The sequence below is a fragment of the Hemicordylus capensis genome, chromosome 2 (genome assembly GCF_027244095.1).
Source record: "Hemicordylus capensis ecotype Gifberg chromosome 2, rHemCap1.1.pri, whole genome shotgun sequence".
Lineage (NCBI taxonomy): Eukaryota > Metazoa > Chordata > Lepidosauria > Squamata > Cordylidae > Hemicordylus > Hemicordylus capensis.
In genome coordinates, this window is record NC_069658.1 from 208,969,920 (window position 1) to 208,990,944 (window position 21,025).

Genomic DNA, 21,025 nt, shown 5'->3' on the forward strand with positions numbered 1-21,025 from the left:
TCAGTAGCGATATAGCAATGGAGTTTGGACTAGACAAGTGTGCTGCATTAATAATGAGCAGAGGGAAAATAACAAAAACCGAAGGAATAGAACTGCCCAATGGAAGCAAGATCAAGAACCTGGAAGAGAAAGAACATTACAAATACTTGGGCATTCTCCAGGCTGATAACATTGCACACACTGAAGTTAAAAGAAAAATTGTAAGTGAATATATCAGGAGAGTTAGAAATATCCTCAAGTCCAAACTCAATGGCGGGAACACCATACAAGCCATAAACTCCTGGGCTATACCTATTATCAGATACAGTGCAGGAATAATAGACTGGACCCAAGCAGAGCTAGAGACGCTAGATCGTAAGACCAGGAAAATAATGACCATCAATCATGCTCTGCACCCCTGCAGTGATGTAGATAGGCTATACCTCCCTCGCAGCTCAGGTGGAAGAGGAATGCTGCAAGTCCATCAAACAGTAGAGGAGGAGAAAAGAGGCCTTGAAGAATATATCAAGGACAGTGAAGAAGATGAGCTTAAGATGGTCAATAACGAGAAACTATTCAACACCAATGAAACCAAGCAGGCCTACAAGAAAGAACAAGTCAAGAACCGAGCAGAAAAATGGAAAAAGAAGCCACTGCATGGTCAATATTTGCACAATATAAGTGGAAAATGAGACATCACCAAGACCTGGCAATGGCTTAAGAATGGCAACATGAAGAAAGAAACAGAGGGTTTAATACTGGCTGCACAAGAACAGGCACTAAGAACAAATGCAATAAGAGAAAAAGTCAAAAAATCCACCACAAACAGCAAGTGCCGCCTTTGTAAAGAAGCAGATGAAACCGTGGACCACCTAATCAGCTGTTATAAAAAGATCGCACAGACTGACTACAAACAAAGGCATGACAAGGTAGCAGGGATGATACACTGGAACATCTGCAAAAAAATACAAGTTACCTGTAGCCAAAAATTGGTGGGACCATCAGATTGAAAAAGTGGTCGAAAATGAAGATGTAAAAATATTATGGGACTTCCGACTACAAACAGACAAACATCTGCCACACAATACACCAGATATAACTGTAGTCGAGAAGAAAGAAAAACAGTAAAGCTGCTTTTTGTAATTGGCTGATGGTGATTTCTGTGGCCCCGATGGTGTTGAGGTGCTCTTCAAGGTCTTTTGGGACTGCACCGAGGGCACCAATTACCACTGGGATTATTTGGGTCTTTTTCTGCCACAGCCTTTCCATTTCAATTTGTAGATCTTTGTATTTGGTGATTTTTTCTATTTCTTTTTCTTCTATTCTGCTATCCCCTGGTATTGCTATGTTGATTATTTTGACTTTTCTTTCTTTCTTCTCGACTACAGTTATATCTGGTGTATTGTGTGGCAGATGTTTGTCTGTTTGTAGTCGGAAATCCCATAATATTGTTTACATCTTAATTTTCTTCAACTTTTTCAATTTTATGGTCCCCCCAGTTTTTGGCTACAGGTAGCTTGTATTTTTTGCAGATGTTCCAGTGTATCATCCCTGCTACCTTGTCATGCCTTTGTTTGTAGTCAGTCTGTGCGATCTTTTTACAACAGCTGATTAGGTGGTCCACGGTTTCATCTGCTTCTTTACAAAGGCGGCACTTGCTGTTTGTTGTGGATTTTTCGACTTTTGCTCTTATTGCATTTGTTCTTAGTGCCTGTTCTTGTGCAGCCAGTATTAAACCCTCTGTTTCTTTCTTCAAGTTGCCATTCTTAAGCCATTGCCGGTGATGTCTGCTTTTCCACTTATATTGTGCAAATATTGACCATGCAGGGGCTTATTTTTCCAATTTTCTGCTCGGTTCTTGACTTGTTCTTTCTTGTAGGCCTGCTTGGTTTCATTGGTGTTGAATAGTTTCTCATTATTGACCATCTTTATAATAACCAGCACCTTGTATTTTGTCCAGAAACATATCGGCAGCGAGTGTAGCTCTCTCAGCCCAGGAGTAATCCAGAGACCAACTTGGCCACTGCATTCTGTACTAACCGGTGGGTCAAATGCAAACACACACAAGGGAAGGAGAGCTGCTCTTATGGTGGCAAGCATGACTTGTCCCCTTTGCTAAGTAGGGTTTGCCTTGGTTTCCACTTGGATGGGTGACTACATGTGAGTGCTGTCAGATATTCCCCTCAGGGGATGGGGCTGTAGCTCAGAGGAAAAGCATCTGCAATATTTGCATGCAGAAGGTCCCAGGTTCAATCCCTGGCATTAGGAGGGCTGGGAAAGACTCCTGCCTGTAACCTTGGAGAGCTGCTGCCAGACAGTGTAGTCAGTACTGAGCTAGACAGACCAAGGGTCTGACTCAGTACAGGAAGGCAGCTTCCTATGTTCCTAGTCATGCTCAGACAGGGCCCTTGCAAGCAATATATTGAAGAGGTAATGAAAAATTCACTTGAGGGGCCAGACCCAGACGTATCTGAACTCCTCGCCATCAGTGCCTGCTTGCCAACACAGGGAACACATCAGGCGAGAGGGGTCGGAGACACGGCAAAGTGATTGGCTCCAGGCCTGGGGCTGCCTTTTGGAGCTGGGACACTGCTGGATGAAGTTGCTCCTTTGGAGCCCTGGCTTTTGCTGGAGCAAGTTGTTCACTGGGAGCTCTCTGTGGTGCTGAAATGAAGGCAGAACTGGCCCCAGTTAGCCACGCCCTAGTCACGTTGCAGCTGGACTACTGTAACACGCTCTACATGGGGCTGCCCTTGAAGAATATTCGGAAACTGCAGCTAATGCAAAATGCGGCAGCCAGGATTGCTGCCCATTGGAATCATATTAAACCACAATGAGCCATTTTGGAAGGGTGGTATATAAATCAAATCAATAATAATAATAATAATAATAATAATAATAATACTGCAATAATAATAAAACTGCAAAGAGCAACACAGGCTCAAGATATGGAAGAAGAATTACCACCAACTGAAGAAGTTGCTCAGGCGCAGGTGGAGGAGATGTTGGAAATAGAGGATGCCACTGTTGCTGAACTGTTTCAAAATCAAAACCAGGCAACCGCCCCTTTGCCTTCACCTCAAAAACCCAAATGCCGTTTAACAGAAAAGCAACAAGAACTAAAGCAAAAAATAACTGAGCACATGAACCAAACAACCACCAGGGTTCGACTTCCAGCTCTAAAAACAGTTGCCAAAAAACAACTTGCTCAAGTATTAAAAGATGTCAATGCTGCACTTGCAGAAATAACAACCAATAATTTGCAAGAAACAAACCAAATAATGTACAGTGCAGCAACAATAACAACACAAGAGCTAGGATATAAGATCAATGGACCTGTTAAAAAAGAAAGTAGTACATCACCTAAATGGAAGATTAGATTAAAAAATAAAATCTCCAGGCTTAGATCAGATGCTAATAAATTGAAAGATATGAAAGACAAGAAACTGAAGAATGAAAACACGAAACAGTATCTGATCCAAAAATACCACCTAGATTCAAGGAAAATTAGAGAAGTCCTGGAAACAATAAAGCAGCAAATAACAGCAGTGTCAAAGAAGATTAGCAGATATGAAGCCAGAATCACACAACACAGGCAGAATCTCCAATTCCAGTCGAATCAGAGACGTTTCTACCAAAGCATAGAAGGAGAAACTGCAAGAAACATAGAAACACCAAATAAAGAAGAAACAGTGCAATTCTGGGGGAAATTATAGGACAATCCAATAGATTATAATAAAAAAGCAGGCTGGATGAAAGAGGTCAAAAAATGTAACCAACAAATGCAAGATCTAATAATAACACCAGAATTAATAAGTGAAAGAGCAAAGAAAATTAAAAATTGGACTGCTCCAGGTGACGATGAACTGCATGGCTTTTGGCCTAAACACCTAACAAGCCTTCATAAACAACTATCAAAACAGTTCAATCACATTTTGCAAGGAGGTGATATTGAACAATGGCTAACAACTGGGAAAACTCATCTCATCATGAAAGACCCAGAAAAAGGTGCAGTTCCAAGTAATTATAGACCGATAACCTGCCTGCCAACCATGTTCAAATTATTAACTGGAATAATAGCAGTTGAAGTGATGAAACACTTATTAACTAACAAACAGCTTCCAGTTGAACAGAAAGGAAATTGCCCAAACACCAGAGGCACAAAAGACCAGTTGCTGATTGACAAAATGATTTTAGAAAATTGCAAGAGAAGAAAAACCAATCTAAGTGTTGCATGGATTGACTACAAGAAAGCCTTCGATTCATTGCCTCACACATGGATACTAAAATGTTTAGAAACAACTGGTGTCAGCAAAAACATTCAGATATTTATTAAAAAAGCAATGATCAGGTGGAGTACACAGTTCACAATAAATGGCGAGACACTTGGACAGGTTAGCATTAGAAGAGGTATTTTCAAAGGGGACTCACTATCCCCTCTGTTTTTTGTAATCACCATGACCCCACTTTCACAAATACTAAACAAAACAAGCCTCGGATACCAAACATCTAAAACATCAAGTAAAATCAACCAACTGCTATACATGGACGATCTGAAGTTGTATGGAAAGTCCCAGTCAGAAATCGAATCACTGCTAAACACTGTCCGTATATTCGGACAAGTTAAAGTTCCAAAAGTATAAAGTTATTATAAAGCCCTAAACAGCTTAGGCCCTGGGTACTTAAGAGAACGTCTTCTTCACCATGAGCCCTACCACCTGTTAAGGTCATCTGGAGAGGTTTGTCTGCGGTTGCCACTGGCTCATCTGGTGGCTACTCAGGGACGGGCCTTCTCCGTTGCTGCCCTGGGGCTTTGGAACACACTTCCTGCTGAAATTAGAGCCTCCCCATCTCTGGCAATTTTTTAAAAGGCAGTTAAGACACATCTGTTCACCCGGGCTTTTAATTAGATCGTACCTTTGTAATAGTTTTTAATGTCGGGTTTTAAATGATTTTAATGTTTTTCATTCTTTTTTAATTTCGTTTAATTTGCATTGATTTTGTTGTGCACTGCCCAGAGACTCAGGTTTGGGGCGGTATATAAATATGGTAAATAAATGAATGAATGAATGAATGAATGAATGAATGAATAATCCTTGATTTTTCAGACTGTGTGGCTTCGAACCGTTTTTCGACCCACGAGGAGACCCATACATGTACAGCAGGATCCTGAACTGCGACTATGAGTTTGTCTCTCCTTGGTGGGATGAGGTGTCTCTCAACGCCAAGGATTTGGTGAGTTCTTCTGTTCCATCGCTGTAGGCAACATGTGCCACGCCAGCTCAGCCCAGAGCCAAGGCAGAATGCCAACCGAAAACTGACCAGCCACAGTCAGAATATCCCCCACCCACCCTGCTTCCTTCCGGGGGCGGGGGGAGGTCCGTTTCCTAAGACCGGCATCATTGGTTCTGCAGGTTCAGAAGCTGATCGTTTTGGACCCCCAGAAGAGGCTAACCGTGCAGCAGGCCTTGCAGCATCCTTGGGTGACTGGGAAAACGGCCAAGTTTGCCCACATGGACAGCACACAGAAGAAACTCCAGGAGTTCAACGCGAGGCGGAAACTGAAGGTAAATGGCCCAGAGAGGTGAGGGCGGAGGAGCAGGAGGGACACCTTTCTCACAGGGGCCTCAAGGAGGCAAGGCTGCAACACCTGGGCTTTTTATTTGGGGGGAAAGACGACTGCGGGGAGACAGGATAGAGGTCCATAGAGTTGATAGAGAGAACTTTTCCTCCCTCTCGCATAACACTAGAACCAGGGGGCATCCCATGAAACTGATTGCCAGGAAATCTAGGACCAGCAAACAGAAGTACTTTTTCGCACAACGCATAAATTAATCGGTGGACTTCTCTGCCAGAAGATGTGGTGATAGCCACCAGCCAGGATGGCTTTAAGAAGGGCTTAGATGCCTCTGAGTCCCAGTTGCAGGGGAGCAGCAGCAGCAGGAGAGAGGGCAGGCCCCTCTCAGCTCTTGCCAGTGGGCTTCTCAGAGGCATCTGGTGGGCCACTGTGTGAAGCAGGATGCTGGACTAGGTAGGCTTCCTTGGGCCTGATCCAACAGGGCTGTTCTCATGTCCTTTCACCACATGTCTGTATCCAGGGAGGAGCTATAATTAGGCGGATGGGTTCCAAAAAGCCGAGCCGCCCAGATCCTAGGGGCCGCCTGTCCCCCACCCATCCTGTGACAACCTCATTTCCCAGCCAGTTTGGTGTCAGCTGCATACTTTTTTCTTTTTTCTTTGGCAAGAACAAAGAAACCACCCAGCTAGCAACAATGGCAGCTGGGAAATGAGGTCTGGAGGGATGCGCTGGCCACACACCCTGCATGATGGCCACACCTCCTCCATGTGACATCACGCCGGGGGCATGGCCATCAGCCAGAAGGGCTGGCTCAGCCCCCCAGAGCTCCTTTCTCAGCCAGTTCCGTTGCTGGCTGAGTGTTTCCTTTGTTCTCTTTCCAAAAAAGGCACCCAGCTGACCATGAAGCCAGCTGGGAAATGAGCTCTGGAGTGCCACGCCAGCCTGTCTGGGTGCTGGCCATGCCCCCTGCAGGTAATGTGGCTGATGCATTTGAAGGGCGGCCAGGGAGAGGGGCCAACACGAGCCCACTTTCCCCTAGCTACACACCTGTCTGTTTCGGAGAGGAGCCATTCACAGCACGTTAGAATCATAGCGTGTTAGAGTGGGAAGGGTCCTCGGAGGCCCTCTAGCCCACCCCCCTGCTCTGTGCAAGAATCTCCTATAGCAACCTGGACGGAGGGCCGCCCAGCCTCTGTCTGGAAACCCCAGCAAAGGAGAGCCCCTCCACTGCACCAGGCAGACTGTCCGCCAGCTTTTACCTTCCGAAAATCCCTCCCAATGTCGAGCTTAAATCTGCTGCCTTGTAATCTCAAGGTTCTAGCTCTCACCCCAGGAGCAAAAACAAAGTCCTCCGTCTATGAGACGACAGCCCTTCGGATTTTGGCAGATGGTGGCCATTCCAACACCACCACCACCACCCTTGGTCTTCTCTTATTAAAAACAAAAAAATGAGAATTATGCATAATATTATGCATGGTGTGGGGATACCTTACAGTGCTCACACTTCTAGTCTCCCTTTCATATGCAACCAGGGCAGACTCTGCTTAGCTAAGGGGACAAGTCATGCTTGCTACCACAAGACCAGCTCTCCTCTCTAAAAATCAGGATGTCTTGTTAGGAACATAGGAAGCTGCCATATACGGAGTCAGACCATTGGTCTGTCTAGCTCAGTATTGCCTTCACAGATTGGCAGCAGTTTCTCCAATGTCGCAGGCAGGAATCTCTCTCAGACCTACCTTGGAGATGCTGCCAGGGAGGGAACATGAAACCTTCTGCTCTTCCCAGAGCAGCTCCATCACCTGAGGGGAATCTCTGACAGTGCTCACACATGTGGTCTCCCATTCAAATGCAACCAGGGTGGACCCTGCTTAGCTAGGGGGACTAGTCATGCTTGCAACCACCAGAGCAGCTCTCCTCCCATCGATGGGGGTCTCACACGCCAGACACCCCAAGGACACCCTCCCTTTGCCACAATAGCAACGATGGCTTAGGCAGTGCAAAGTAATGTTGTTTTTGTAACCAAACAAAACCGTGTCCTCTCTCGCCTTGTTTCCCCCCAGGCTGCTATGAAAGCAGTGGTCGCTTCGGGTCGGCTGGGCAACCAGAAGGTAGGGAATGGGCGCCACCATGATGCCCCCAAAGAGCCGTGCTTGGATCAAGGGGCAGGGAGTGCCCTCGCCCTGGAGGAGAACCTTTACAAGAAGCCCTCCGGGACCGGCTTGCTGGACACCGCTGCAACAGCTCCTCCGGCCCAGGTGGAGACGCTTGACGTTTTCCAGCCTGACTGCCCTGTCACATCCACGGTTGTGCTCAACGGCGCTGGCTGCAAAAGTTAACACCCTCCTCCCTCCCCCCACAAAGGGGAAAAAATGCCTCTGCTTTGCTCTTCATTCAATGGATCAAGTTTATCCCCACCACGGGTAGACCAGAGAGCCATCTGCCGGATTGAGAGAGCAGCCTGCAGACCCAGGAGCAACCTGTACGGAAAGGGGATGCATGACGTCACGAGGAATCATATAGTAGTGTGTAGCTTTGCTTTTGGAAGGCATACAACCCAACTGACGGAGTCGCTTCCTCTCTTTTCACCTCCTCTTCCTAGAAAGTACACCAAACTCTCTCTTTTTGCAATGTCTCCTCATGAGAAAGAACATAAGAGTGGGAAGCCATGTAGCTGGTCTTTCGAAAAGCAAACACACAGGTACGACCCCATGAAAAAGCCATTTCAAGGTCCCCAACGTAAAGCAGTGCCCCCAAATTTAAAATGCAGCTCAAAGATTCAGGACAGGTTTTGATTTTGGAGATTCCATTTGATTTTGGAGGGAGCATGCCTTCCTTTCCTCAGTCTGACTTGGGAGAATAGCAGATGGGATCACCCAAATCTTTCTGAAAGAAGCTCGATTGGTATGAAACTCAGCCACACCCCAAGGCCCCATAAGAAGCATTTCTCCTTCTCCTCCCCTGTTACAAGAGCTTATCCTCAGCATTACACTTCTGCACCTCGACAGCCATGAAAATGGCGAGATTCCTCCCTCCTTCCCTCCTCTGAACATCCTCCTTCTGTCCCTTCCTTCCTTCCTTCCTTCTTTTTGAAAGTATAAGCTCCCACCAAGTTCCTGTATGGTGTTGTCTTCTGTGAAGCATCTTCACATTCTTATGCAAGCAGCGACCCACTAGGCATGTGACCATCATATGGACAGCTGAACACAGGGATAACCTCATTACCGATATCGTAGGAGGCATTGCTGAAACCCAGCGTGATCTTTGAACATAACCTTTGTTTCCTTTGGAAGAGAATGTCATGTCCCTTTGACCACCAGTTCCCAGACCTGGAGTAGTACACATTTTTAAGTATTTGTACTCTATATAATTTCCAAAAATATATGAGAATATTCTTATGAAATACATGAAACTGACAAAATATTTCACATAGAACATTGCCTGAAATCCAAGGGCTATGCTTCAATTCCTGTCAGCTGCAAAGAATGGCCACAATTTAACCTGGACAGCTGTTCAATCCATCCCAATTCCATAGCAAAATCATGTTCTATTCTCGCAGACTTCCGTGGAAATGGTGCTGGTTTCCATCACCGCATAATCCTGCCATCGGTGCTGAAGAATGGAACAGCTGTCTGTTGGTTTGAGTTGAATCCCAATAAATCTTCTTGCACTGCCCTTTATTTACTTTGTACACCAACAAGCAATTAAGATCTGGCAGGTGTTTGGTTACATTATTAAGATGATCTCTGCTCTGGGAAGCTTGTCTGTTCCATTTTTAACAAGCCAGTCAACAGGAAATTTACAAGGCATTCACTGAGAGGTCAGAACATGGGCAGGATATTGATAAAAACTTCTGTTTGTTGGACTTGTGGACTCCAAACCTTCATACATCTAGGATGCTTAAATCACACAGGGTGCTTCTGGCTACATGAGTAAATGGAAGAATGCACAGAAGATCCGTTCCTGGTATTAAATGTACCCCATCCAGGCCACAGTATCAAAGGGCTGGTAAATACAATGGTGTTTCTCACTTTAACCAATGTACTTTTAAGAGATGCAGTTGCATTTTTAATTCTCCATCAAACTGCATGAGGTGAAAATCATGGATATGACTGAGTAAGAGGGGGCTGTTCAAAGAACTGATGTGTGCTTATCTTTTTCTGGTTTGTGTCTTGGGTTTAGGAGCAGACACCGGTGGGGCTCATTCTGAAATGTGCTTTCTCACTGGGAGGGAGTGTGTTCACCTTCCTCACCCTTGCTTATAATGCAGAGGTGGGCAGAAAGGTGATGGGGATCCACTGGTAGATTGTTGGATGGTTTGCAGTAGATCGACAAAGGGTTTCTAACTCTCTGTTTCTGTATTTAACAATAGCATAACCTGAAAGACTTCCCTTCTCCAACCCAAATTTGACTGTTAAAATCCCTGGTCTGTTGTCACTCAGATGTAGATCCGTTCTTGTGCATGCAGATCACCCGTTGATCGCTCATGGGGTGCAGTTGGAACTCCATCCCTCCCTAGGCTCCACCTCAAAGTCACCATTTTGCACTGGGTTCTGTCCCCAGCCACTATTTTGCACCTGGCTCCAGTTGATAGACCGCAGGACTCTAGTAAAAAAATTGATCTCACAAGCCTGAAATCTTCTCATGCATTGTAATGCCTGTGTTCTCTGCCTAGGGGTCGCTAGAGTGCAGTTTTGTTCAATATCTACAGAAAACAGCATTATAGTAACACTGCAAGAGCACAGAAGACGAGCTGAAAATGTCCATGGTGGGACCTGCTTCTCCAGATTTCCCATTTCTGAAGGTTCAGGGACAACTAGATTATGCATGGAAGAAGATGCTTTAGTGGGGAAGTGACTTCTCTAAGATGTAGTAAGGAGTATTCTCAACCACTTGGACAAAATACAAACCCCATTATGGAAAATGATCTGGGTGACAAATCCACATTCATTATTTAAACTCACCCTTGGATGGGTGAGAAAGATTGATGTTCAACTTTATATGCAGATTAAGGAGACAGTAAAGCATTACAGATTAAGGTCCAAGATGGTTTCTTTGGAGCAAGAGTGAATGTTGGAGAGAAAAGCAAATCTTGATGCCAGATTAAGCTCAGAACTTTTGTACACGTATATAAAAGTAGTCCAGGACCCTTTAGAACTGCATGCTCCATCCCAAATAAGCTTAATTTTATGAGCAGGTTTTTCATTTCCCTGCGTGGCCTTTGAATAGGGAAATGTCTTTTGTAAATGTTTTATTCTGTTTACAAATTATGGTAGTGGTTGGGGGGGGCTACCTCCAAAAGTAGAATTTAGACCCCAAATGATATATGCTTGCATTTTTCTACAGAACCTCTGATGCATTAACCCTCAAGGAAGGTTTGAATGATTTTAAAAAATGTGTATATACAGTATATATGCTAGTAAAACAGCTTGCAGTATGCAAGCATATTAATGTCATATGTTACTGAGATTTGTATTTTCCTCACTTTATGAGGTCTCATAACCCATGCTGTCCAATGGAATAGTTTCCCCGGATTTTCTGGGGCATTAATGTGTGGTCTCAAACCTACCTGCAAAAATGGCATCTTTCTATCTTCTGTGATTTGGTCTGGGAGTTTCATATCAGCCAGTGAGTGTCATTGAGGACTTGCGGTTTGCAAGCATATCAATGTCGTTTCTCACTGTGACTCTAGTCTTTTCCTAGCTCTATGAGGTCTCATTCCCCTTTCCAATGGGAGAGATTTTTCAGGAAAATAGTGGATTTTTCCAGGGTTTGGTTTTCTTTCTTTTTTGTCTTTTTCTTTCTTTCTTTTTTTTTGCGGGGTGTGGGGTGTCTGGGCAAGGTCTGGAACCTACTTGCAAAAACTGCATGTTTCTATCTTTTGTGGTTTGGTCTCAGGGTTTCATGTCAGTCAATGAGTGAGTCAGTGAGTGAGGCCCAAGCAAATTTATATTATAGATATCTGTGGAATCTGACTTTCTAGGCATTCAATTTCAGTTCTTTTTCTGGAAGTCTTGCAAACTTCAGCCAAAGGGCTAAACTAAAATTCATCGACAGAGAAGAAATAAGGGTGGTTTTCATTAACGGCTGCTCGATCTATCTGCAAAAGAAGCCAAAATTAAATGTTTGTATTTAGCAATGGACACCAGGGTGTGTTTGAAAGACTGAACACTTGTGAAGAGGAGGCTTGCGTCACTTCTTGCAGTGATGTCCAGGACACATCTCGAAAAGGTGCTGTTGAATCAAGGATGCATTGTATGTGATCCACTCAGCTGTCGACCCAGCCTGTCAGCCATGGATTGTGGCCTGCCAGGTGCCTGGAAATTTCCTTCTCTTATGCAGCCCCAGGTTTTCTTGAGGCCATGGTAGGCTGCCTTCCACTTGGAATACAACCTCAGTATGTGTCCACCATCTGCACAGCTGTTGGTCCACTAACTGGGGATGTACAGTAGGCTGGTGATTCCATTTCCCCAGTAATAAAATATCTCGACAGAATATTGGGAGAATTGAATTTATGTGTGCAGCGATGCAAAAGCTTGAGAAAAGATGTTGGAGGACTCGTAACCAGCTCCACAAGCAAAACGAGAATGAAGGAAAATGATTTCTATCCTCTGTTGCCTAGAGCAAAAATGAGACACTTCTTGCACATTCAAATACATAGATATTGTTGTTATTTATTTATCGTCAGATCAGAGTTCTCGATGAGACATGTCCTGAGGAATGATCGCATCAAAATCATGGTGGTTCTTCAAGACAACTCCATGGAAATAAATGGGTGTATGTGTGTAGCTTTGTTTTTCCAACTAGCTTTTAATATCATAATTTAGCGATTCACTCTGCTGGTGAACCTTTCAGTGTTAGTGCTCTATATGGAAGCATAAACCATGAATAAAATATCTGTAATTGTAACCGGGTATTGTGTTGTGATTCCTGATTCTTTTAGAAAAGAGGTCATCGTGCTGTTTTTCTCTTTCACAGGCAGGGCTGGTGGGTTAGCGCCTTGCCTTAGGTGCCACCCCAGGCAGGCTGACAGGACCCTTTTACAAGCCACCATGCAGACACAACCGTAGTCAGTTTTAGCAATCACACCCTGAGGTCACCGCTGTTACCCCAACATTCAAATCAAAGGGGCAACCTCCCTAGGATTGTGTGCGGGGTGTGTTGCCCCAAATGTCTGCAACTATACATTTGAGTATGCAGCAGATTTTCAAAGCTGCCTGTCTGCTTTAGGGCACACTTTATGGATTTATTTCGCCCACGTGATGGCTTAATGGTTAGCATGCCGGCTGATTCAGAGTACAGTAGTACTTCCAGATCAATCATTGTGCTTCAAGGTTATCTGGAGTGGAACTGGACATATACAAATTACACTGTTGAATATGTAAGACACAAGAAGAAGAAGAAGAAGAAGAAGAAGAAGAAGAAGAAGAAGAACAACAACAACAACAACAACAACAACAACAACAACTGCCAAAGAACAGGGCATTGCATTTCAGTAGTGTGGCCATGGGGCTGTGGCCTTCAGTTGCTTCACAGGTTTTCCACTTAAATCGTAATCTCCCCACAGGAATCAATGGGAAACTCAAAAATATTAATCACTCCTGAATGGCTGGGCAGAAAGCTCTGGGATTTCTCATGGTGTTCCTACATGATTGTAGGATGTGTGGATGTTTAAGAAGACCTGTTGATTTTTAACTATTTTAAAAAAAATCATTAAAAATCAGCAGGCGACTGATCTCCTTGAACTGGGGTTGATTCATGATTGATTGATTAAATGCCGTCCAGTCGGTGTCGAATCTTAGTGACCACATAGATAGATTCTCTCCAGGATGATGATGATCTGTCTTCAACTTGGCCTTTCAGGTCTCTCAGTGGTGTATTCATGGCTGTCGTGCTGGAGTCCATCCACCTTGCTGCTGGTCGTCCTCTCCTTCTCCTGCCTTCAACTTTTCATAGCATTATGGACTTCTTCTCAAGGGAACTGGGTCTTCCCATAATGTGTCCCAAGTATGATAGTTTGAGCCTGGTCATTTGTGCCTCAAGTGAAAATTCTGGATTCATTTGTTCTAGGATCCATTGGTTTGTTTTCCTGGCCGGCCATGGTCTCCTCAAAAGTCTTCTCCAGCACCAAAGTTCAAAAGTGTCAATGCTTTTTCTATCTTGCTTCCTCAAAGTCCAGTTTTTTGCATCCATAGAGTGTTACGGAGAAAACCAAGGTCCAGACAATTCTAATCTTTGTAGGTGTAGACACGTCACGGCATCTCAATATCCTTTCCAAGACCTTCATTGCAACCCTACCAAGTGCTAGTCTGTGGCGTTTTTCTTGACTGCTGGATCCTTGACTGTTGACGGTTGATTCTAAAAGGTAGAAGCTACCCACCACTTCAATGTCTTCATTGTCAGTTCTGACGCTGGTTGCTGTACCCATTGTCATTAGTTTAGTCTTCTTGACATTTAGTCGGACTCCCATTTTTCCACTGTGCTTCTTGACTTGCCCGATTCAGACATTATGCTGAACGAGTGCACAGATGTCAGTACATGCATCCCCGGGTTTGTGTGAACGACTGCACCTGTGTTCATTTTAAAAGTGAACCTGGATACAGGCCCTTCAACGCAGGGTACACATACGGAGTGTACTTCTGTACCCAGGTTCAGCATAGCATAAGAACATCAGAACAGCCCTGCTGGATCAGGTCCAAGGAGGCCAATCTAGTCCAGCATCCTGTTTCACACAGTGGCCCACCAGATGCTGCTGGAAGCCACAGGCAGGAGTTGAAAGGGGCAGGCCCTCCCTCCTGCTGTTCCTCCCCTGCAACTGGTACTCAGAGGCATCTTGCAGGTGGCCTGTAGCCCTCCAACGTGTAGATGTCTGTACCTGTATACACTGTACACGCGTCATATATGAGTGCTAGACATAACTTGAGAGCCAGCATGGTATAAGAGTGCTGGACTAGGACCAGGGAGACCCGAGTTCAAATCCCCATTCAGCCATAATACTAGCTGGGTGACTCTGGGCCAGTCACTTCTCTCTCAGCCTAGCCTACTTCACAGGGTTGTTGTGAAAGAGAAACTTAAGTATGTAGTACACCGCTCTGGGCTCCTTGGAAGAAAAGCGGGATATAAATGTAATAATAATAATAATAACAACAACAACTGAATGGGCCTCAGCGGTGACTGGTGGAGAGCCCCACTTAATTGCACACGAGTCGTCCCATTGAAATTAACAGGGCAAGTTAGCAATGACGACCAATTTTCCCCATTGGTTCCACCAGAACGACTCCTGAGTAATTCAAGTTATTCTTGATTAAATCAAGAATAAATATTCTTGAGTAAATCAAGTTATTCTTGATTTCAGACATTCTGAGGGAGAACAGGAAATTATTCTCCTGGGTGGGCGGGGGGAGCGGGAACTATAATGACAGGAAGGAAGGCCACGTGTGTGGGGAGAGAGAATGGCGGGCTTGCTACCCATTCAGACGGGGAAAAGAAGCCCGCCGCGTCTCTGATTGGCCGCTCCACCCTCCGCCCCGCCTCCTCCAGCTGGGCGCGCGAGCCATCCCTTCTAAAGCGCCTGGAGGAAACAGGTGCGGCGGCGAGTATGACCGGGCAGGAGAGAAGGACACAGGAGGTTGGAACTCTGCTATCTGATTGGCTTTCCCGTTATCCTTCGCGGCCAGGAGGCGGGGAAAAGATTGCCTTCCAGTACACTGACGCAAGCCGCCGCCGTGTTCTGATTGGTTCCTTCGGCCTCCCACGCCTTCATGGCACGGCATTGCGATTGGTCCCTCTTGCCCAGCCCTCCCTGACTCACCCCCGCTCATGCACAAGCTTTTCGATTGGCTTTTCTCCCGCCGAACCCCTTCCCGCGGCGATCTGATTGGATTCTTTCTCCCCCTCTCCCCGCCACCTCTTTCGCGCACGCGGGCGGGGGCGTTCTGGCCGAGAGCAGGGTAGGGGGCCCTCGTTCCCGCGCGCGCTGATTGGCCTTTTCCCTAAACGGGTGGGCGGAGACTGAGAGGCGAAAGAGCAGGAAGAGGTCGGGGTTGGGCGGGGCCTAAGGGGGGTGCGTGCGGCCCGTTGCGTCATCAGCAGCCGCAACGACCTAAAAAGTAAGGAAGATGGGCGCGAGGGCGGCCGCCTCGGGAGTCCCGAGTTCGAGCCCCGGCCTCCCCCACCCGAGAAACCAGGTAAGGGTGGTGGTGGTGGTGGTGGTGGTGAACCCGGGGAAACCGTCCACTGTGGGGAGGGGGTTTCCCTGCGCCTCTGTCCCACGGCATGAGCATGGGCCCCCATGGCGAGCAATTGGCGGTGGGCCCTTCATTTCCCAGGTTTCTCGCTATAGGGTGGAGGAGGGTTGACTTCCTGGGGGTGGGTCTTCCTAGCCCCCTCCCCGCGCATAGGGCTCACCTGCGCCCCCTGTGGAGTCGGGGGCTTGGTTCGCCCTCCTTATGGGGTGTGGGGAAGGAAGGCAGCTGGCTTGGCCCCATATTTTCAGTGGGGTGAGACCCAGAGGGGCACTTGGGTCATTTTTGGAGCCCCCCCACTAGGAGGGCCCCCCTTGCAAGTTAAACATCACCCCACACACACACACCCCATGACCAACACAGTATTTGTTTATGCAAATATTTATTTTCTTTCTTTCTTCCTTACATGTGTATCCCACTCTTCCTCTGAGGGGTTCAGACAACTTAACCTGTCCTCATCCCACATATCTCTCCCCCCCACCGCATCTCTGAAGCACCTGGCCCAGGTGTGAATAATCCCAACTGGCCCCAGGGCAGCAGCAGCCACACCAGCTGGGGCAGCCTAGAGAGGATTTGGGGGGCCCCCAGGGGGTGTGGAGGCCCTGGACTTTGGCCCTGAAGTCCAGGCGTCAATGCGCCACTGGTAAGACCTTAGTCCTCTTTTGGGGAGGGTCTTCCTTACCCACATATTTATTTTATTTTTATTTAAAATATTCCTATACTGCCCCAAACTTGTGTCTCTGGGTGGTTTACAATTAAAACCACTGAACACATTAAATCAATGAACTGACATCATTTAAAATATTAAAAACCCAATATTAAAAATTTAAAACTACAAATCTATTTATTTGTTTTTACATTTTATATCCCGCTCTTCCTCCAAGGAGGAGCCCAGAGCGGTGTACTACATACTTAAGTTTCTCCTCACAACAACCCTGTGAAGTAGGCTAGGCTGAGAGAGAGAAGGGACTGGCCCAGAGTCACCCAGCAAGTCTCATGGCTGAATGGGGATTTGAACTCGGGTCTCCCCGGTCCTAGTCCAGCACTCTCACCACTACACCACGCTGACTGGTGAATAAATGTGTCTTCTGTGCCTCTTTAAAAATTGCTGGAGATGGGGAGGCTCTTATTTTAACAGGGAGCACATTCCATATGTAGCCCCAACTGACTTACTGTCAATAGCAGGAGTCTAAGTTTCTTTCACTTCCAAACATTTGAGGGAGGAGAGGGAAGAAATGGCTCTAGTTGCTGTTGTAGGGGGTTGCCCCTTCCCTCTGGGGTGACTGGATCTTCTTTGTACACTCCCCTCCCCCAGTCAGCTCAGCCCCTTTGCTTCCCACAGGGAGACACTGCAGGAGTTTTTAGTTCCTACATGTATAACTTGGTATGGCAAGCAAAGAGACTGGAGGGGGTCAGTTGTGGGGAGCTGGAGCAAGGAGGACCTATCCAAAGGAAATGGGTCCGTCTCTCTCCCCCAGTGTGTTGGCAGTGGAGCTTTGCAGCTCTTTTATGAGGTTTTTATTGCTGTCCGATGTGGTTGATACTCTTTTTACATCTTATTCAAATGGTCTTCAAAATTAATTTAATTAATTTTTTTTTACATTTTATATCCCACTCTTCCTCCAAGGAGGAGCCCAGAGCAGTGTACTACGTACTTAGGTTTCTCCTCACAACAACCCTGTGAAGTAGGTTAGGCTGAGAGAGAAGTGACTGGCCCAGAGTCACCCAGCTAGTCTCATGGCTGAATGGGGATTTGAACTCGGGTCTCCCCGGTCCTAGTCCAGCACTCTAGCCACTACACCACGCTGGCTGCAGCATGTATTCTGTATGTTTTTCTTCCAGGTGTGTGTGTTTGTGTGTGTCAGTTACTTTGGCCACTTTCCCTATTAAAGTAAACACAAGACTTCTAGTGATGATAATGATAATAATAAACAGTGTTATTTGTTAGCCACCCCATAACAAATTGTTTTCTGGGCGGCTCACAACACAACATTAAAACATCAAGTAAAAACAGATCACATGAAATCAAAACACACACACAAATACAATTTAATAACTTTTTAAAGTCAGTTTTTAAAAAACAAAATGTAGAAGGCCCATTCAGGCCTTCAACAAAAAGGTTTTACCTGACATGTAAAAGAAAAAAATGACAAAGCCAGGACAAACCTCCCTGGAGAGGCTATTCCATAAGCAGGGTGCAACCACCGAAAAGGCCCTCTCTTTTCTCACTTATACAAGTTAGAAACGAAGCCTGCAGTTAGCCTCGGGTCCTCAGATGCTGCTGGACTACAACTCCCATTATCTCCAGCCACAATGGCCATTGAGGCTGGAGATTATAGGAGTTATAGTCCTGCAGCATCTGGCGACCTGAGGTTGGGACCCCCTTTGTCAAGAATATGCTGGAGGGTGAGGGGAAGACCTGGCATCCCAAAATGAAATGCACCCCTTCATGTGGTTTTTTGAGGTGCTTGATCTACCATTTTACGGGGAAGGTGGCTTGCCTCCTGTTTTGGGAAGTATGCTACAATCTCCTTTGTACAGTCCCCTGCACCAAAAGTGTGGCACACTGCCCCTCCATATAGGTTGCATAGTACTTTCTGGAGGAGGAGGAGAGTGTGGACAAAAGGGAAGAAGTGTGTACTTGTAGGTCCCCCCACAAGAGGAAAATGAGACTTGAGGACCCCCTAATTTGGAGGTGGGAAAGAGTTCTTCTTTGATGCCATCCTGGTTTAATATTTCTATCCTGCCTTATGTCCTAACCCCTGCTAACTGGGCAAAGAGGCACATTTTAAACCTGGTAATGCTCTTTATTAGCCGGAGGAGAGTACTGGCCCTGTTCACCCCCAGCACAGCATCCCTTCAGTGGCTGTTGCTGGTGTCTTACATTTATTTTTAGATTGTAAGCCCTTTGGGGACAGGGAGCTATCTTGTGTGTTTGTTATTTCTCTGTGTAAACCACTTTGGAAACTTCTGTTGAAAAGCAGTATATACATATTTGGTGGTGGTGGTGGTTGGCATGTTCAAGGCTGTTAAGAAAATGGCAAATGGTTGTCTCTCTCCTTCCCATCTCTCTGCAGGTAGAAAAATAGCTGGTTGGAGGCGGCTGGACTGGACCATTGGTTGCCTTGACATGTGAGAAGTCTCTTTCTGGAGGTGAGCATTCAGACCCTGGAATGTGTGTCTTTCTCCTGGATTTTATTATTATTAGTAGTAGTATTAGTATTATTAGTATTATTTATTACATTTATATCCCGCCCTTCCTACAAGGAGCCCGGTGTACTACATACTTGAGTTTCTCTTTCACAACAACCCTGTGAAGTAGGTTAGGCTGAGAGAGAAGTGACTGGCCCAGAGTCACCCAGCTAGTTTCATGGCTGATTGGGGATTTGAACTCGGGTCTCCCCGGTCCTAGTCCAGCACTCTAACCACTATACCATGCTGGCTTTCCAGATTAACTTGTCATCTCTGTGAGAATCCTCCACTGTGTCTGTTTTGTGTTCCAAATTTTGTACAGAATTTTTGTGCAGAAATTGATTTAATGTGGTATTTAGTTCCTGTCTCTTCATTTCACTAATGTGCACTGATAACACACTACAAGAAAGTTGTCAAGATTCAGCTGGGTGTTTTGTCAAAGTGCCAGAGTGCATTTGTGTATCTGTAAAATGTCACACCACAATCTTTGTGATCATACACGTGATACATTGTTTTTCTGTCCTGCAGTGTTTTATCTGTACACATCAGTAGTACAAAGATGTAAATTTGTTAAATGAACTGATTAATGCTTGCTCTGATTCTGGAATGAATTCTAGAAATTGAGAGGAGTGGTACACTCTGTAGAATGAAACAAAGGAACATTAAGGAAACAGAACAAGGGGAGTCCTCTTGGACCTTCTTAAATGTGTCATTCCCACAACCTTCTGTAGCCTGAGGTGGTATGATCCCGGCAAAGCTTTGCCACTTGAGCTGTTAAATTGATCCTGAGTAGGTGCACCTGCTTTGAGTACCTTTATCATTTATAGTGTTCCTATCCCATCTGTCTCTGCTGTCACTTACAATCATAAGTTCTTTGGAGCAGAGACCTTTTTTCCAGTTTGCTTATCCTGTCAAGCACAGAGATGATGCTACGTAAATAACGACTGAAGTTCCCATGTTGTCAGTATAGTCAGGTGGAGTTACTGTTGCAATGCTTGAAGTTGCTGTTGAGCCACAGCAGGGAGAGCATCTGTGTTTGTGTGGAGTTCGAGTAGGCCTCCCTTGGAGCAGGGAGGCCTGGCTTCAGATTCCACAAACACACACGCACCCCATCTGGGCCTGGACACTGGTTGGATGATCTTGGGCCCGTCTCTCCTGGCATATCTAGACCCATTTCAAACTGGCTTTAGAGCTGGCTATGGGGTTGAGACAGCCTTGGTCGGTCTGATGGATGACCTTTACCGGGGAATCGACAGAGGGAGTGTGACCCTGTTGGTCCTCTTGGATCTCTCGGTGGCGTTCGATACCATCGACCATGGTATCCTTCTGGGTCGCCTGGAGGGGCTGGGAATAGGGGGCACTGCTTTGCAGTGGTTCCGTTCCTATCTCTCGGGTAGATCCCAGATGGTGGAGCTTGGTGACAGTCGCTCCTCAAAGCAGGAGCTGTTATATTGACTCCCTCAGGGCTCCATTCTGTCACCAATGCTTTTTAATATCTACATGAAACCTCTGGGTGAGGTCATCAGGAGATTTGGTGCTGGGTGTTATCAGTATGCTGATGACACCCAAATCTATTTCTCCTTTTCATCTTCAGGAAATGGCACTCACTCTTTAAATGCCTGCCTACAGGCAGTAATGGGCTGGATGAGGGAGAACAAATTGAAGCTGAATCCAAGCAAGACGGAGGTGCTCATTGTGGGGGCTCAGAATCTGAGGAGTGAGTTAGATCTCCCTGTGCTGGATGGGGTCACACTCCCCCAGAAGGAGCAGGTGCGCAGCTTGGGAGTACTCCTGGACCCGGGCCTCACCCTGGTTTCTCAGGTGGAGGCCATGGCCAGGAGTGCTTTCTATCAGCTTCGGCTGATTCGACAGTTGCGTCCATTCCTTGAGGAGGATGACCTCAAAACAGTGGTGCACCAGCTGGTAACCTCCCGGCTTGACTGTTGCAATGCGCTCTACGTGGGGCTGCCTTTGTATGTAGTTCGGAAACTTCAATTAGTTCAGAATGCAGCAGCCAGATTGGTCTCTGGGGTAA

At 46.1% G+C, this 21,025-nt stretch overlaps 2 protein-coding genes across 3 annotated transcripts in view; both read left to right on the plus strand.

Annotated features, from left to right (window-relative positions):
- LOC128342354 (calcium/calmodulin-dependent protein kinase type IV-like) overlaps positions 1–12,468 on the plus strand; it is a 46,665-nt gene extending 34,197 nt beyond the window's left edge. Inside the window, exons 9-11 of the mRNA XM_053289583.1 lie at positions 5,088–5,214; positions 5,394–5,546; positions 7,618–12,468. Of these exons, the coding sequence (XP_053145558.1) occupies positions 5,088–5,214; positions 5,394–5,546; positions 7,618–7,893 (556 nt within the window). The 3' untranslated portion in view covers positions 7,894–12,468. The remainder of the gene's footprint in view (positions 1–5,087; positions 5,215–5,393; positions 5,547–7,617) is intronic.
- Positions 9,435–21,025, plus strand: part of PWWP3A (PWWP domain containing 3A, DNA repair factor) — a 36,840-nt gene continuing 25,249 nt past the window's right edge. The window contains exons 1-2 of one of the 2 annotated variants that reach the window (XM_053289579.1): positions 9,435–9,562; positions 18,876–18,951. The gene's annotated coding sequence lies outside the window, so the exon portion shown is untranslated. Of the gene's footprint in view, positions 9,563–15,564; positions 15,742–18,875; positions 18,952–21,025 lie in introns of those variants that run through there. The other variant, XM_053289578.1, reaches the window with a different exon arrangement.